Source organism: Populus nigra, chromosome 19, assembly GCF_951802175.1.
Source record: "Populus nigra chromosome 19, ddPopNigr1.1, whole genome shotgun sequence".
NCBI lineage: Eukaryota > Viridiplantae > Streptophyta > Magnoliopsida > Malpighiales > Salicaceae > Populus > Populus nigra.
In genome coordinates, this window is record NC_084870.1 from 3,447,158 (window position 1) to 3,466,457 (window position 19,300).

General features: G+C 31.3%; 1 protein-coding gene across 1 annotated transcript; it reads left to right on the forward strand.

The window, feature by feature from the left end:
• Positions 1–2,908: 2,908 nt before the first annotated feature.
• On the forward strand, positions 2,909–8,956 carry LOC133679483 (uncharacterized). Its single transcript, XM_062102088.1, has 9 exons — positions 2,909–3,138; positions 3,693–3,783; positions 3,880–3,940; positions 5,254–5,331; positions 5,733–5,806; positions 6,806–6,919; positions 7,011–7,118; positions 8,407–8,445; positions 8,566–8,956. Exons 1-9 carry the CDS (start codon positions 3,038–3,040, stop codon positions 8,650–8,652), a joined length of 753 nt encoding a protein of 250 aa, XP_061958072.1. The 5' UTR covers positions 2,909–3,037; the 3' UTR covers positions 8,653–8,956.
• Positions 8,957–19,300: the final 10,344 nt, after the last annotated feature.

Below are 19,300 nucleotides of genomic sequence, written 5' to 3' on the forward strand. Positions count from 1 at the left end.
AGGAGAAAAAAAATGGTCTGGCCAAGAATGTAGGCTTGGGCGGCACAACGTGCCTGGGCCATACTTGATTTTTTTTTCTTTTTTAAGAGGTAGACTTTTTTTTTAAAAAAAAAAAAGATGACATGTTGCTTATCGAATCAAACAACATGTCATGTGTTGGATACCCTCCTAAAATCCAATTATCATTGTGATGCCTGGAAAAAACGATGGAGGGGAAAGGTTTTTTGGGTTGAAAATCCATTTTTTAACTTATTTTCACCCAAAAGCACCATAACAACCTTTTTAAATCATCTAATGACCCTAAAACACCCTGAAATTACCAAAAAAATTTATGAAAATCAACAAGTTAAAGTTTGGATTTTAAAGTCTCAAAACTCGAATATTAATTTTTCAATAATTAAAGATGACCAAAATTTAAATAAGAAGACAACGGGTTGCATGCTTAGTTAGGCAACACATTCTTCTCTCCATTGAATCGGGACAAATAACATGTCATTCATCCATTTGAAAATAATAAAATATAAAACAAACTCAACCTTTCAAGCCCATGCACACCTAGTTTTGTTATCTTTTAAGCCAGTCATATGAGCTATTCTTCTAGTCCCATTTGACCTTTTTGTTAATAACTTTTAATATTTTTTTATCATTTTTAATTTTAGAACAAAATTATCTTTAAAATAAATTTATTAAAATGATATTTGAATAATTATCCAATTATAAATAATTTTATATTAACCTAATATGCATAATTTATTTAAAAACAATCTCATTAATATTAATAAGAAAAAAACATCTATTTTTTTTTATCTTTTTTATTGTAAACGTTTTATATAATATTCTTACATTTATTGTTCTTCTATTTTTTTTCTTTAATATTCATGATTGTTTTATTGAAACTTCCTTTCATGATTTCTATTTAAAAAATAATTTTTCTATAAAAATATATTTTTCTCAAACAAAAAAAAAAGAAATACATGAATAAGGAAAGATATTTTTTATTTATTATAAATATACACCTTTTCCTCTTTAATTCAAATCATTCGAATTTTTACAAATATATTCTCTTGAGTATTCATTGGTTTTTATTCAATGAATCATTTAGCTAAAAAAAAAGATATGTTATTGTCAAAAACAAATTACATGAATAAGAAAAAAAAATTTCATATAGAATTTTAAAAATTATCTTTTTTACAAGTATATTTTTTAATTGTCATATAATTAAATAAAAATAAATTTTAAAAAGTGTCTTGTGATAACATGAATATTTAGTTAAAAAAAAAACATGTTGTAGATAATAGTTGGCCATTGATGTTAACCATTAAGGCTGCATTTGTTTACGCAGCTGCAGCTGCGTTTTAAACAAAACGCAGCAAACAGATGTTTGGTTACATAAAAAAATGGATTTTATTGTTCATGAGTCCCATATTTTTCAGCGTTCCAACCACAGCTCTCACGAAGCAGCTCCCAGCTGCTTTTGTTTCAACAGTAAACAATGGTTCTTACGCACTGTTCATGCTAATTAGCATAAACAGTGTAGCGTACACTGTTCACGTGAACAGTGTATGCTACACTACACTGTTCATGCTAATTAATTAGCATAAACAATGCAGCTTGGCTACACTATTCATGTGAATAGTGTAGCCAGCTATACTGTTCTGGTTGGACCAATTCGGTTCAAAGCTTAAAATGCATTAAACCATGTCCGACCCAGTAAAATAAAAATTATTTTTTATTTTTTAATTGTGTTTTATTCAAAAAAACTAGTGTTTAACATTATTCAATGATACTATATAAATTAGACAGAGATCGCTTGATGATGTAGCATTTGCAGAATTTGATCGCAATTCCAATTTTGTTCCTAGTTGTATTTTACCTGATGTTATTGCGCGCTTAAGAAACCAAAAAAACTGTAGTCTTTGTCGGATGTATTTCATACGTGATGGAATTGTAGATATTTTAATGGAACAATAAAAAATATTTTATATAAAGTATTATTTATTTAATGATGTAATAGCAATAGTTAAATTTACAATAATTAAATTAAAAACCATCAATATTAATATATATTTTTTAAAATTATTTTATAACCTCAATTTCAAAAGCATTCTTAACTAAACACATTAAATTACTTTTTGTTCAACCTCAATTTCAACCACAGTTTAACCAAACATTTATTTTTTCAAATCAACCTCAACTAAAAGTATTTTTTATAAAACAATTTTTTTAAAACCATAATTAAAACAGCTATCACAATATCAAACACATTCTAAATTTAACATAGATCTGTTCCAAATGCTATTTAACTTTAACCATTATGATAAAAAAAAAACTTAAACCCTAACTTTTAATCATGGTATATCTAGAAAATTGTATATATGACTATAAGTCATCTACCCCAGTAGATATAGGCTGTTTATTTAAAATTTATTTAATACTCTTTCTGTCTCTCATTTATTTGTTTTATTTTATTTCACTTTGTTTTAATTTTTTATTAAAATTTTAATTAATATCCTTTTTTATTTTTCAAATTGTTTACTTCATATTTATTTTTTAAATAGTAGTTAATCTTTTTAACTACTATTATTATAATTTATCTTTAAATCTTTTTTTATTTTATATAAATAAATGGTATTTATATAATATATTTATAACGATAAAAATCATTTGGTTTTAGCAATAATAATTAATCTCCAAGATCAAATAAATAAAAACATATAAAATAAAATAAAAAATAGATGGATTATATATTTGCATGCTCACTCATTTTCTGCTTTTATAATACTAACACTCTTATAAATTATAAATTAACCTGAAATCCTATACACCGCCTAGCGCGGGTTCCACGACTGGTTTTTTAGTAAATCTAAAAATACTAATTTTACTAACATTCAAATTTTAAGAATCTAATTACATTTTATTTAAGTAATCAATCGTTGAATCACATAGAACCTCCAGTGACGAAAAACAAAGAAAAACAGAGACAGGGAAGCTATTGACAAGAAAAGATAGAGCGTAAAAGCAGCTAAAAGCGAGCGCGATGGGCGATACAAGATCCTCCGCCACCGCCTACGATGATTTGCTTCTCAAGAGCTTCTTCGCCGAAGTCAGCGAAGTCGAGCGAGATAACGAAGTCGCCAGGTCTCTCCTCTCTATCCCCCTCTCTCTCCCTGTATTTACTTATTTATATTCATGTATGTATGCATTTGAATCATAATTTGCCACTTAATTAGGGTTTTCTAGTTTATGATTTTGAATGAAAACTGAATTTCTCATTCGATTTCGCATATGTAAACGCCTATAATTAATCTACTTGTGATTTGTATATTTCTATTGCTTTTCGATCGATTGATTATTTTGATATGTAAATTATAGAAGTGAGATTTTGAAATTTGTGCATGAATATTAATTTTGAGAAACTAAAATAGTAGTTTTAAACATCAAAGAAGGATAGGAGTTGAAAGCTTGAGCGATGGACTAGTTAGAGATAACCAATTCATCTGTGTAGGATTATTGTACTTGAATTTTTCGTTTGATGATACTCTTTGAGTAATGCGATGATCTTTGAACTATTGATTATATCATCGCAATCGGCCTCTCGTCATGCTTAAAATGTTTACCTCTCATTTGGCAGAATTTGTTTTATTCTCTTCTAATTTTGTTCTGTCTCTTTGGAAAAATTTTGAACTTTTTAGGATTCTTTCATGCTTCAAGTTAAATCCATTTGAGTATCTAAATTTACCATTTGAAGCATCTCCAGAGGATCTCAAAAAGCAGTATCGTAAGGTAACTGTTTTTGATAGGTTGGAATTTAATGTTATGATTATTACATTCATTATTTTTGTGTCTTATTCACATCCTCTATGTCTAATTCATGTGCAGTTATCTTTGCTGGTTCACCCTGATAAGTGCAAGCATCCGCAAGCGAAAGAAGCTTTTGCAGGTAAATTAGTTGTGCATAATATCTTGCATGGTTTGAGAGTATGAATATTGTGGTTGGCTTATTTTCTTTTAGCATATGATTTTTCTATTTACAAACTGGAAATATCAACTTTTGCATTGACTTGAAAAGATTTCTACTCCAGCTCAAGTTCTTCTGCTGTGGTTTTGACAAGTTGAGTTTAGAACTGGAAAAACTGGATTGGCCTGAATATTTTGAACCAAACCAAACCCGACCCAACCTAACGTGAACTTAGCTCAATCCATCATATTGCAGTCAAATTCACAGACCAGATCCAAACAGCAAGTTCATATGCATCATTTTGTCAATAGGGGACTGAGTTAACTTGGTTGCAACTCAAAATGTAAGCAAGTGGGGCCATGTAAAGAAGCTTGTTTTTGGAACCAGAGTTCACCCAACCTATCACACCCAAAAATGTCAGCCTTTGTAGAACTATACATTTTGAGAAAACCTGGTTAGTGCAACCGTAACTGTTATTTTCTGATGTGAAGTGTAGATAAATTACTTGAAGTTGTAAGTTTTATAATTTCTGTGGAATGATTCTCTGGCATAATGAAACTGGCATACTGTCAAGGTGCAGAGGATTTGAAGTAAAGGAGAATCATTAAATGATGGCATGTTGATGGTAATTTGATGTTGTATTGGTGTCGTGGTTGAAAGACGGTCAGGACAATGTTGGATTAGGCATCCAGATAATTTTGTTACTCTATGAACACTAGCTTGGTAAAGCTCTTGGAAGCTGTATGCACAACAACTGATAATTGACAAGTTCTTTTCTTCACAAAGGTCAAAATTATTCATTATTTAAGAAAGTATTCTATTCAGATTAGATTACAATGCTTGTGGTCCTCCACAACAATATTCTTCTGTCATTTAGGCACAGTGATGCAAGAGTTAAAGTGGCAGAAAGCAGAGAGGTGCTGGGAACCTCTGCAGGAGGACTCTGAAGGATTAAAAGTGATGTTTAGGGTTTTAAAACAGAGTCAGAAATTTGAAGAATGACCTGACTGGTGTGGTTGTGGGTTTTAGACTTTGTTTATGTTGTGCTAGCCTTAACTCTAATCTTCAAGGAGACTCATTTCAATATGTTGTGTATTTTATGGTTGGTTGTGATTTTTTATAATTGTTTCCTGGTGACTTTTTCATTGGAAATTTTTATATCGAGTGAACTGTGAATGGGTAAGGAATAGCAATCATAAACATGCATTATGTAAAGATACATAAGTATGTACTTGTTTCTTTCTTGAAGTATTCTTTAATGATTCACTCACATGACATTGTTAAATTGTGAGCAGCATTAGCAAAGGCCCAGAAACTCTTACTTGATGAACAAGAAAGAGATTATGTTCTTACCCAGGTTAATGCAGCTAAAGGTTAGTGCTAAAGGTTTTATAATTTACTTTCTCCCTTGTTTTTTAATGGACTGTAAACAATTTTTCTTGAAAACAAAAGGGGAAATTTTGTTGGGTGGTTTCATGTTTGTTTATGCATCTTGTTTATTTCCTTTCCCCTTCATTGCTGGAACATATATCCTGCATGTACCTTCCATCTATGTGTCAGCTATATTTGGGCCATAATTAAGATGTGTTTGCATTTTCTATGTGAGTATTGCTGCTGTAGCAACATTTGAAGGGGTTTATACTGAAATATTAAAAAATGTGGCCGTGCTCTTTGTTGTCCTCTGCATGTTGAATGGGAGCATTTCTGTTCACTTTGTTTCATGTTCTTTCTTTTTTTCTTTTGTGGTTATAGATAAAGTAATGTGAATTTGCAGAAGAACTTCGAGCAAAGAGGAAGAAGCGGTTGAAGAAAGATACAGCCTCCAAAATAAAGTCATTGGTTGATGAGGTCTGTGAGTTTTAATTATATTTTTTCCCTTGATTGCATTTTGTATTTGTGCCTATAGATCATTCTTGATGCACAAATTGGAGTTTTAAAAATGAACTATCTTTTAAGTTGGATACTATAGGTTTCGAGCAAATGGGTAATTTCATGTTGAATGCCCCCTCTCGGAGAAAATTTGGTAAAACTACAGTCACTTTTAACTTTCCAAAAACTTATCAAAACCCTCTGGTTGTCAAATGCTTAAAAGAGAGGTTTCTATCAAGTTTTACTTAGCAGTTGAAGTTTTGAGTTATTAATCAAAGCCAGAAACTTTTGGATAGCGCTGGTACTTTGCTATACCCTAGGCGGAACTGAGTATTTACCTTAAATTAATTGCTACAAAAAAAATGCTATCAGTCGCATTGTTGCTAAACCTTGTTGCCAAGGTAGAACAATAGTTGTGGAATAAACAGTTGTTGCCTGACCTTCAGAAATGAGAATTGACAATAGTTTTTCACATTACTACTTTCATGTTTCGACAATCAAAAGGTAATTTGCGATGCTGGGATTTGTTTGCGTGTTGATTCTCATCTTACCATATTGTCATGTTTCCTTCTCACCACTTTACTCCCTTTCCATCTATAAAACTTTTTGTTTCTTTTACCTGTATTGTTTATTGCCATTTCAGAGTTAAATTGAGTTGGTAAATTTTTATTTTCTCAAATATACATTTGTTAAAAGTCTTGTGGATATATTGATGGGGAAGATTTCTATCTGATAGCTTCATTAATATTGAGTTAGCATCTTTTACTTTCCAATATACCTAATAATCTTGCCATGTTTGTTTGGAGTTCCGGGTATCTTTGAAGGGATTGTTCTTGTTTTTTTAAAAGAAAGTAGTTACTGCACCAGCAGTTCTTCAACCACAATTTGTCATCTATGGAACTGAGCCTCTTTGTTCTCCTTTTAATTTATGGGTTGTATGTTGAAATCTTGGCTGTTATCCCTCTTTTATGTGAACAGGGAAAATATGATCAACAATATGAATGGTCGGAAGAGTTCCAGCAGGAGCTCAAATTGAAGGTTCGAGAAATTTTAACTGATCAAGAATGGCGGAGGAGGAAAATGCAGATGAGGGTATGCTGGAAGATCTGTTATTCTCTCTTTTCCTGCAGGTGTTCTTGTTTAAAGTCACACGCTTTCATGATCCTCTTTCTTTTGTTATTAGATATCAGAAGAGGAAGGTAGATTGAAGAAGGATGAAGAAGAACAAAAGGAGACGTGGAAAAGAAAGCGTGAGCATGAGGAGCAGTGGGAAGGAACAAGAGAAAAGAGGGTTTGTTTCTGCATTTGTTTCAAAATCTAATTCCATTTGGTGACATTTAAAAAACTTACGAGTTTAAACTGTTTCTTCCTTGAATATGTGTTTTGTTGTTCAGTTGTCCAATTATATCTAAGGGTTCCAGTATCTGATAGATCTAAATTCTCTGAGTAATAGCATTCAATGAGTGCATAACTTGAAATATCTTGTTGCACAGTAAATTTGATTTCATATTTCTAACTCTATCTTGGAAAGCAGGTTAGGCCTATTGAATGGAGAAAGTTATAGGCCTAGATATGCTTTCTTAGGAGGCAAATGCTGTTTTGTCTATAAATTTGGTTCAGTTTCTACTAGGTTAAAAGGGAAAAGGCTTGCTTTTCATGGGCCTTCACTGTTCTGATTTTGAAGATTCTTGTTCAGGCATTTTGTACGAACAAAAAACTATTCTTTATTTCTTTTTCCTCTCTAAGGTATGATTAGGGAATGGAAAACTAGTGACCATCTTAAAATTTGGTTTTAGAGCATCTGATTTGAACTTGTGCTGTAACTTTTCTATTTGTTTTCCTTGATTTGAGTTTTTTTTCCCCTAGACCTTAATTGAATGTCAATTAAAGTTTTGCTTATGCTGCCATTATTTTATAGTATCAGTGCTGGTGTATTCATCAGCTACATCAGCAACATGCACAAAATTAGATGATGTTATGCAACTTCGACTTATTCCACCAGGATGGACCCGCTCCATCATCACCTTGCTAATTTAGTTACTAGGAAAAGAAAACCCACCATTGTGTCACCATCCTCTCTTGCCACTCTCTTTCTCGCAAGTCCATGCCTGATCATTCTTCTCGTTTTCACAAAAATATCACTGTTGTCCACACCAACCACCATTTCCTTCCTTCTGAACACTCCCTATAGGGTGGGAATTAAATTCCTTTGGTTAAATAATTTACATAGATGCACACTCATGCATGCACTGCATGAAAGCATATGCCTGTGTTAGTGTAGATATGGATGAGGCAAAAATAGGTGGCAGTAATTAATTTATATAGATCGTGAGAGTATGAGCTACAGTTCAAACATGAGATGGAAATCTCACCTGTTTAGCTATGACTCGTGCATCATCATCTCCATCCTTTCTTCTTATCTTTTGAAAATTTCATGTTTCGTATTTCTTCTTCTTCTTACCCCTCAAAAGCAGAATGGTATGTATTGAAAAATGTTTGCTTTACCAGTTATAGAGATTTTTAGCCTTTTATCATTATGTGGCATCACATTGATTATTATTGTTGTTATTGATCATCAGGTTTCAAGCTGGAGAGATTTTATGAAGACGGGAAAGAAGGTGAGACTATTAAATACTGATTTTGTTGAGCCTAGATGGGCAACAATTTCTACTTGTGTTATTTTTAGCAAGCAATAAAAACAGGCCTGAAACTTCTCTTATTTTGAACTCTGTTTGCAGGGGAAAAAGGGAGAGACTCGACCACCTAAGCTCAAGACTGAGGATCCCAACAAATCCTATGTTCAAAGGCCTGTAAAGCGAGGTTAATCGTAGCTATGACATAACAACCACGTTTCCTGGGAGTTGAAGGAGGCTTTGAATGCAGGTATAAAATTGTATCAGTCCATGTCTTGCATGTCTAAAATACATGATTGAATTGGATATTAGGCTTTTGTGGAGCTTTGTCTTGTGTCTTAAAGTGAACCAAAATCCTTGTTAAGGCTTTCCAGATCTTAAGTGTCAGGATACAGTTACGGATACGTATATTACTACATTTAGTGATTTTAGAAGGCTAATTGGTTCATATGATTAGTTGTAGAAGGTAATTATCCAGTGGTTAGCTATTTGTGTATTTTTGTTTCCCTTGAGCTTATGAAATATCCATTTTTTTTTTAAAAAAAAAAAAACTTTTGGCATACTTGGTGTTTCAAGTGTGGATATTAGATTTTAGTTAATATGATACTCCAAGAAACTTTTTTTTTTCTTTAATTCGTTGATAAGGATCCTCTGATACTCCTTCAAGTCTTCTTAACAATTTTTAAGATGTATCTTTACATAATCTCAGGGACTGTTTGGCAGCAGCGGTTGAATTATTGTTTGGCCACTTTTTGAAATTTTGTTTTTATTTCGAATTATTTTTGTGTTTTTGATGAGTTGATATCAAAAATAAATTTTAAAAAATAAAAAAATATATTATTTTAATATATCTGCAAGAAAAATACTTTGAAAAACAATTTCTTCCACTGTTATAAATACTCACTTAGTATATTTGAAAACAATTAATAATTTTTCTTTATGCCACTTTTAAGGTTGAACTTGGAAAATTATGGAGCATGTTTTTTTGATTATCAAATCAACACTTAGGGTTATCTGAAAATATAGCAGTGTATTTTATTTGAAAGTATATTAAAATAATTTTTTGTACTTTTTAAAAATTATTTTTGATATTTGTATATCAAAATAATTTAAAAGTATTATTAATTTAAAAAAATATTAATTTTTTTTAAAATATTTTTAAGGATCTAGAACAAATAGCCCCAAACTACCCCCAGCAAGCCTTCTTTGTAGCGCTTCAATGGATTGGTCACCATTTGATCATGTGCCAGCCTCTACTGCTTTCTCCTATAAAATATTTTTAGGCTATCCTATTTTCTTTAGAGTTGTACTCAGCAGGGTGTCCGTGTAAAAACAAAATTAACAAAACTTTTCTGTAACTCAAAAAACAAAATGCAGATGTTATGCATTTTTTAGCATTAATTTTTTTCCACTATAAACAGAAAAGATATAATATGTATTAATAAATATTTAAAAATAAAAATGCTAATCACTAATTAAAGACCGAGTCTTGTAACTACGTCTAGTCAAATGATGCATATCAATCTTCAAAAGTATAATCAGAGAAATAACAGCAATTGGCTACTTAGAACTAATTTCGAGATTGATAAATAAATTAAATTTATATGTTAAAAAAATTAATTCATTTTATTTCATATATTATCATCATTACCTCTATTTTATTCCTTAAAAATATCTAAAAAAATAGTTTTAACATTAATTCTTTCTTTTTAGTATAGTAAATGAGAAAGGTTTTGCCTCTTATTTACTTTTATAATATTTTTAGAGATTGAATTTCATTTAAAATTCAATTCTTGGCACTCTAAATTATTCCAAACATGAATTTTTATTAAAACATTTTAATTAAATTCAATTTCCAATGGTTGGTTGTACTTCAAATTGCATAACATATTTATTCAAAGCCCTGCAAATATATAATCGAGATCCGAGATATAATTCACATTATGATTTATGATAATAGGATCCAACTTTTATGTTATTGGGTTTTATTTGAGATTATTTATTGGATTTGATTTAGTTATTTTTAGATATTTTATTTAGTGGTCTAAAAACTTAATTGATTGTTCTAGTTATGATTTAGTATTTATATGTTATTTTTCTAAATGTTATAAAGTTTTTGATAAATTGAATAAAATTTATAAAGTTGTAAAAAATTTTAACCACTATTTTTGTTTTCTTCCGCTGTCTTTTCTTCTATGAGCATAGTTTGTTTTGTTTTTTCCTCGATCACTCACAGTCCTAAAATTCAATAACAGTTTGTAAACCCTAGATTATTTTATGGGAAACTCTTATCAATATAGATTTTTTTAAAAAAAGAGGTCTGCTGCCCAAATCTACCACAAGCTGAGAACCACGATTCAACCACGCAAACCACCTCACCTGCCATCCATATCACATCCCGACAGCCTCTCTCTAAAAAAAACAAGCCACAAGATTTCCTTTCCTGAAATTCCAGCAGCCTCCACCACCAATTTCCTTTCAAAGTCAGATCCAATCACCATCCGATCTTGTCAGTAAGAGTTTGTTTTTTTTAAAAAAAATATATGCATATCCATTACAGCCGAAGACTTTGTTTAAAGCAAGCCAATATTTTGTCAGTTGGTGTCCTTACTATTCCAGCCGAAGATCCAGCATCGATATGGCATATTTTTTTTTTATCAAAAGAAAGCATAGTGGGTCAAAAGCTAAAGCTTTATTTTAATAATAAAAAAAGCAGAATGCATTTTAAGCTAAAGAACTTATTTTAGTCCCAAAAAAAAAATCAACAAGGTAATGATTAAAAAAAAATATCATGGCCGTATAAAATAAATCAAAGTAAATCAGTGATATAGCAAAAAAAGATTATACCAGTCGAGACACCAATGCTTCATTGGTATTAAATATCAAGAGGTTTTGTGTTCCAAAAACATCCGTCCAGTATTGAGTTTGATGATTTAAATCTTGGTCAATAAATTTCTTTACCTTTAATTTACTTTTCTAGTTTTGCACTTATTATTTAAGGTTGTCATTAATTTATTTTTGTGCCTAAAAAACAAAAAATAAATCATCTTGTATTTTTATATGTTATTTTTTCTTATCAATCACTTTTATCATTGATATCTAGCATATAGTTCTCTTTGTTCATTGTGAGTCTTTGCTTGTGACATTGTGTTTGATTAATCATTTACACTTAAAAAATATTATGATTGTCATCATAATTCTTGGATCTTTGATATGTTAATTCGTGACATAAATCACTTCTTTGAGTGGCAGAACTTATCTAATAATAGAAAAGTTCAATTTTGTTAAAATAAAGCTCGTTAGTAAAGCCTAACTTTATTAGAAAGATATTTAAAGTTGTCCAGAGAGGAGTAAACCTCCAATTACTTATTGAAATGAAATGAAATAAAAATTAGAAGAGAAGCACCTGCTCCAATCTTATATGATTAAACTTTTACACCAATAGAATAGTTTTAGACAAAAAAACAAATATGTTAGTGAGTACATAACACACCAATATCATCATTTTGTATGGATTTTATAAAGGTTTGAATGATGATTTTAGAAAAGAGATTAGACTCATAGATACTTTCACTCAACAAAATTATGAGTTGCTTATAAAGAGCTAATAACATAATGCATTTTAAGCTAAAAAACTTATTTTAGTCCTAAAAACAATGAAAAAAGGTAATGAAAAAAATATCATGACAATGTAAAAAAAATCAAAGTAAAAAAGTTTTTTTAAAAAAGTGACAATAGTAAAAGAAGATCACATCAGCTTCAATGGTATTAAATAACAAGAGTTTGTATTCCAAAAATGTTCATCCAGTATTGAGTTTGATGATTTAAGTCTTGGTCAATAAATTTATATACCTTTTGATTTGTTGAATTTTACTTTTATAGTTTTGCACTTGTCATTTAAGGTTGTCATTAATTTACTTTTGTGCCTAAAAATAAGAAAACATAAATCATCTTGCATTTCTATATGTTATTTTTTCTTATCAATCACTTTTATCATTGATACCTAGCATATAGTTTTCTTTGTTCATTGTGAGTCTTTGCTTGTGACATTGTGTTTGATTAATCATTTACACTTAAAAAGTCTTTGCTTGTGACATTGTGAGATTAGCTTTATTTTTTTATTGTGATTTCACTTGTAAGAATTCTTTGTGATCTCAATTTTATCTTTAAGTTAGTGTTGAATGCATTTGTGTCATGATCATCAAATGTCCAACCCTAAGTCTACACTTACCGTGAACTCAGCCCTTAGTGATACTTTTAGGGCCATATAAGGGAAACTGCAAATCCAGATGACCAATATGTCTAAAAGAGTTCAACCTTTAGAGAATTCTCGAATAAGGCACCCAAAGACCAGTAAATATTACAGAAATAACCATGGGCAAGCTCTCCACAAGCATCATCAATATGACTATCATTTAGTTTACTCTAAGACATGATGACCTTGATGAGAAAGTCATGAACCCTGACAAATTAGAAGTCCTTACTTTTGACGGTCATCATAACTCTTGGATCTTTGACATTTTGATTCGTGACATGGATCACTTCTTTGAGTGCCATAACTTATCTAATAATAGAAAAGTTCATTTTTTTTTAAGATGAAGCTCATTAGTAAAGCTCAACTTTATTGGGAAGATGTTGAGAATTGTCTAAAGATGAGGAGTAAACCTCCAATCACTTATTGAAATGAAATGAAACACATATTAGAGGAGAATCACTACTCCAATCTTATATGATTAAACTTTTACACCAATAAAATAATCTTAGACAAAATAACAAATATGTTAGTGAGTACATAACACAGTTTAATAATTATAGGATGAGATGTGTCATAAGGGAGGATAAAGTCATCACTTTGCGTGAATTTTATAAAAGTTTGAATGATGATTTTAGAAAAGAGATTAAGCTTATAGGTGCTTTCACTCAACAAGATTATGAGTTACTTATAAAGAGCTAATAGATAAAACATCAGGATCCTTATAATATCTTTTTTAGGTCTCAATTTAGGAATGATAGTTCTTTGTTAGATGTTCCACCCAATAGACCTAATCATAGCAGTGTCTAAATTTATAAAAGAAAAATAAGGGCAAATGAGTCATCAATGAAATGTCCCAAAACAAGTTCAAAGGTTCAGTGTGCTAAATATCAAGGTTTCGGTCATAGCTTCGTCAATTGTACTTCTAAACCTTTAGTCATCCAAGAATATAAGGATATAGATGAAAAAAAAAAAAAGACTATTATGTTCAATTGTATGAACTCAATCTTGAAGACTTCAATGGCCTAGATGATGAGGATGTATAAAAGAAATGACTTAACACAATAAGACCAAATGAGTTTGAAAATGAGGTTAATAAAGAATATATTGAGTTTATTTTAGTGGTTGAGGAAATTTTTAGAAAACTTTTAAGTGGAATCGCTTAAAGAGATAAGTTTGGTCTTAGAAGAGTCTCATGGTATTGGTCCTTCTAAACTACATGATTTCACACTTACAATTTTTGATGTTATAGGTTTAAAGCAACATGTTGATCTCTTTGATCCCTTACCTCTAACATGTAATGAGAAAGATTAAGATAATCTTAATTTACTAGGTTATATCCAAACTATATCTATTTAGGCTTTGAATAGTGTTTGTTCCACTCCACACCCTTAATCATATAATGTTCATAGTTACAAACCTAGAAAGGTTATAGATCTTCTTCGTATGTCTCCTCTAACTTAAAATTTAAGCAAGTAATGAACAATATAAATTTCAAGTTGATTTACATAAGTATCATTATATACTCAATGCTGGAGATTATTTCATAATACAGATTAGACCTGAACGGTGTCTTTTGAAAATTAGTCATAAATTGCAAATGAGTAATGCTAGACCATTCAAAGTGTTGCAAATGATTGAATCAAATAATTATGTCATTAAATTACCACTAAACTTTGATATTAATTCTACTTATGATATGAAGAATCTCGTTATATATAAAATACAATAGCATATCTCTGATGCTCCTTTTGAAACCTTTGCCCCATTATCCTTATCTTTAAACCTTTGCCCCATTATCCTTATCTTTAGCATAAAAGGAACATATTAGTGCTATTTTGAATGTACAAGTTGTTTTTACCAGGAATGGTGAACTTCAACAAATCCTAGTGTATGAGCTACACGACTAGATTCAGACTATACTTAGATTATCAAAGAAACATTACAACAGTTTAATCCTTATCTTTAGGAGCGTTATCGGAGCCGCCTTAACCTGTACTTGACGGGGTCGAGTTCTTCCAACTCTGGGTGGTGGGGACACCGAACCCGAAACATTGTTTACGCACTCGTATGATTATAGACGATGGATGATAGCCCAAACCTTTAAGAGATTGGGATGTTTTAATTTAATTTATATGAACTTTTAGTTAAGATTTATTAATTAGATTTTATTTGTTGGGTTTGATTTAATTATTATTTGGTATTTTATTTAGTAGGTCATAGTCCCAATAGCTTGTTCTAGTTAGGGTTTTAGTATTTATGGAATTTTTGATGAATTAATTAAAAAATTACAAAGTTGCATATTTTCCAATCCTCATTCTTCTCTTCTTTACTTTCATTTCTTAGCTTCTTTCTCTAAAAGCTTCTTTCTTTTATGCTTTAATTTTTTTAATTTATTGTTCCACATCAAAAAAACCACTTTTTCTCAAACTCTCTCTCTCTGCTCCCTCACACTCTATTTTTTTCCCACCCAAAAACATTGTTGCTTAAGCTTGCTGGAGATCATAGTTGTAGGAACTGCCATCTGAAAAAAAAAAAAAAAAAACTTTTGATCTATCACACCACTAATCAGTTTCATGGTGGGGGAAACTGCTTATTTTGCCACAGTAGTTGCGACCGGCTTCACAACTGTTGGGCTTTTTGAAGTCTAGCAGTCAGGCTATGACTTGTGAGCGAAGAGAGGGCTAAAGTTTTAGACTACTTGGTTTTGGGTTTTCTAGATGGTTTTGCAAGAGTGTAAACTGTAAAGGGAAAAGAATGTTTCGCAGCATGTATTTTGAAAGAATAATGTTTTTGGTGTCATGCAGTTTTTGGAAGAATAATTTGTTTTAAAAACAAGGAAATTAAGACAGTAAATAAAAAGATCAGCTAGAATTTCAACAAGGAAAAAACTATCAATTTGAAAAATAATGGATAGTGGGAGGAGCGCTTTTATAATATGAAAGAAGTGCAGATATCACCTCCCCACTCCTTCCTCTTCTTTATAAAGTTATCCATTGCATTTCATGCACAAACAATTTATTCTGTTATGACCAAAACAAGGAAGCTCGAATTTTCTCAATTTTTATGAGCATTCCATCGCTTAATTTATTCATGAAAAGAAGTATAAATTTGATTATTCATTAAAGAATAAAAGACAAAACTTGCTTGTTCCTCGCTCATCTTTCTAAAGCCAAGTCTTCTTGTCCAGATTGACTCAGCTGCTGGTAGCACCAGTTGTTCCACATTCAGGGAGCAAAATAACCTCTCAATACACGAGAATAATGGATTGAAAAGGGAGTTGAAAGCTAAAAAAACCAACATTTCATGAAATGCAATGTACCTTACAGTTAAAAGCACATAATACATGCCCCCAAATTCTTGGTCAGATATATTTCTCCTGCATAAAGCTAAAGAAAGAATTTTAAAGTTCTGAAAGTCCTGAGAAATTATAGAAATTAGAAGCAGACAACCAGAACCAGCAATTGATGCTGCTAAACTAAGCATGTAAATTCTCTTCAGAATGTTCTCATCTCTCAATACTCTAGTTCGTTGAAAGAAAAAGTGATTAAGAAGTGAAGATAGAAGGATAGAACATAAGTCTTTTACAGGTGTAACATGGAAAGGGTGTCAAGGAACCATCTCAACTCAAAAACTTAAGTTATTAGATGAGGTCTCAGATATGCTTTATATTATTTTTTAACACACCTCCTCAAGTGAAAGCTCTTTGAGCTTGAAACTTGTACAAGCTCACATTATCTTGTGCTTAATTTTTATTAAATAAATGAGGATGGTGAGAATCAAATTCATAATTGCTTGGTCATCAAGACTCTGATACTATGTTAAAGAACCATCTCAACCCAAAAACTTAAGCTATTAAGTAAGGCTCCAAGATATGATTTATATTATTCTCTAAAAATAAGAAGCTCTTTCAGCTTGAAACTTGCACAAGCTCACATTATCTTGTGCTTAATTTTTATCAAATAAATAAGGATGGTGAGATTCAAATTCATGATTGCTTGGTCATCAAGACTCTGATACTATGTTAAAGAACCATCTCAACCCAAAAACTTAAGTTATTAAGTAAGGCTCCAAGATATGATTTATATTATTCTCTAAAAAGGGGATGAATACACAAGGAACAATTGAAAATAAAAATCCTTCATTTTAATCCCTTCATTATCATGAAATAAAAAAAGGAAGAGATTTTCTCATTTCTCTTCTTCACAAAAATTTCATCCAACCAAATTATCTTTTGTAATCCAGAAAGAATGTGATAGCACATGTCAAGTGAGAATAACTTTCACTCTCTAGGGCGCCTACTTAGCAAAGAAGAAAATTAATAATTAGCCTTAAATTTTGATGAGATAGAATTATCATGATTTATTTGAAAAGCATGACTAATCCTTCACATTTAAGATGAAAATTCATATCACAATATAAGGAAAATGAAAAGCTTTAACTTGCATAAGGCATCATCAGGTGACAAACCCAACTCATGGCTTAAACGAGCATTTGAAGTAAAAACATGAACATCAAAACCATGCCAGGCCCTCAGCTAAGTCCTAACAAACACAATTCCTATCCTTTTACGGGTAAGGACCTTTCTAATTGTCCTATCATCTTCATCATCCTTCACATTGCAAGATTTGAATTATTAGTTTTTCTCAAGGTGGACGGACAGCATTAGTTCCTCTTCTTTTCCCTTTTTTCTATTGATAGCGGAGAGCTAATGATTCAAATAAGCTTTGAAAGGAGTTTCATGAGGTAACATTCAGCAATTTCTAAAAGCTCTTCTGTTTGATATTTTTATTTAGAAGGTTCCTTGTCCAATTTGTATTTGACTCAGTGCTCAATTCAACTCATCTAGACCAAGACTCAATTCCAAACTAGCTGGGGCAGACTTCAAGGATCCACTCCCCCTTTCCTCCATTTTGTTCTGTTACGAGCTAAACACTTGATAAAATGAATTGGACTCTCCCCGTGAATCAATGCATTTTTCTTCCTCTGTAAAGGTGAAAAATATGTAGATTTCTTTTTCTCTTTTGCAGAGAGGAAGAGAGAAAGAAATAAATAGTAAAACACAACTTATTTTTTCACTTCACAAACCAAAATTTCTCGCATTAATATCTACCTCAACCTCCAGTTTTTATCATTTCAATAAATGTACCCAAGAAAAAAGACATCCAAAAAATGATATTGAAGATGAAAAAAAAATAAATTAAAGGCAAATTCACACAGTTCTCTGCATAATAGCTGCTTGTGTTAGTGGGAAAAGGAAGCAGACATCCAAGAAGGCACACAAGAACTCACTCGAAAAATTGCAGCAGCCCCCGAAAGCAACGAAAGATCTTCTCGGCTGCGACTCTTTCCCGTCAGAATTTGCCACTGCACATCATATGCAGCTTCATCAACAAGTAGTCCTTTCTCGACATGCTTTCAATTTATGATATTTAACAGCGAAGCAGGAATTTTCTGCACTACAGTAAAAACAGAATTCCGGAGAGCTACATAGATATTATTGCAGTCTTGACAGCAGAACCAATTATCTTCGGGGATTTCCTATGGCGAAATATTCAAGAAAAAAATAGTAAATACTCCTGGAAGATCATAAACACAAGCTGTTTTGAGATAATGGACTTTCTTTTAGATCACAAAGTCCACTTTCCCGCAAGCAACCAACATGAAACTCCTTTTCGCGCTGAAAGAGAGCATAACAGTACGACATCTATAGTAAGAAAAACACATATAAAGATTATAGGAACCAAAAGCAAAATTTGATGAATGACTAAATTGAACTAAACAAGCAAAGACCAAGGAAAACTCAAAAACAAATCTGTGTTCACTGACCGGTAGGAAACCCTTCTACAAAAAGCACTTGGGGCTTGGAGCTCTTGGTTGCTAGGAATTCTATATTAATGGAAGTATTAACTAATCTATTACTCTACAAAAGCTCTGTAATCCTTAATAACTAATTAATTCCATCTCCGCTAATCAGCTGCTATTGTGAATTTCTTATTTCATCAGTAACTCATTGCCCTCTCCTCGTAAAGTTGCCACAATGATCCAACGATAGGTATAATCAACCATATAACTTGACGCTCAGTAATCTTGACTTAGAGTATGAAAATTTAAGCAAGGACATTCTGATCTCGTAAAATACAGACCTTACAAAGACCACGATGCAAAAGTTAAAAAATTACATCCTTGATGATATATATAATCGTAAGAGTGACAAAAAGGTCATTGGCCAATTTTATACTTGCATCAAGTTCTTTTCCTAAAAAAAATGACTTCCTCCTATTTGCTAGGGTAAAATCTATTAGAAATTTCAAGACATTTAACCTGCAAACAACACAACCACCAACATCATATTCTGGAGTTTTAACAACTCGAGTCAGCCGGCTGACAGTAGGTCTTGCAAAATTGCCTTCGTGGCCAAGTTTCAGAAGATGGAAAATGCAGTATTTCAGAAGATGGAAAATGCAGGGGAAAGAAATAACAAGAGACAAGTCTCGTGAGTAGAAGCAAAAGAAATGTTTATGAACTATACAACTGAAAACAAGTAGAAAACAGAGCTCCGAGTAGTGAAGAGAACATTCACCTGCA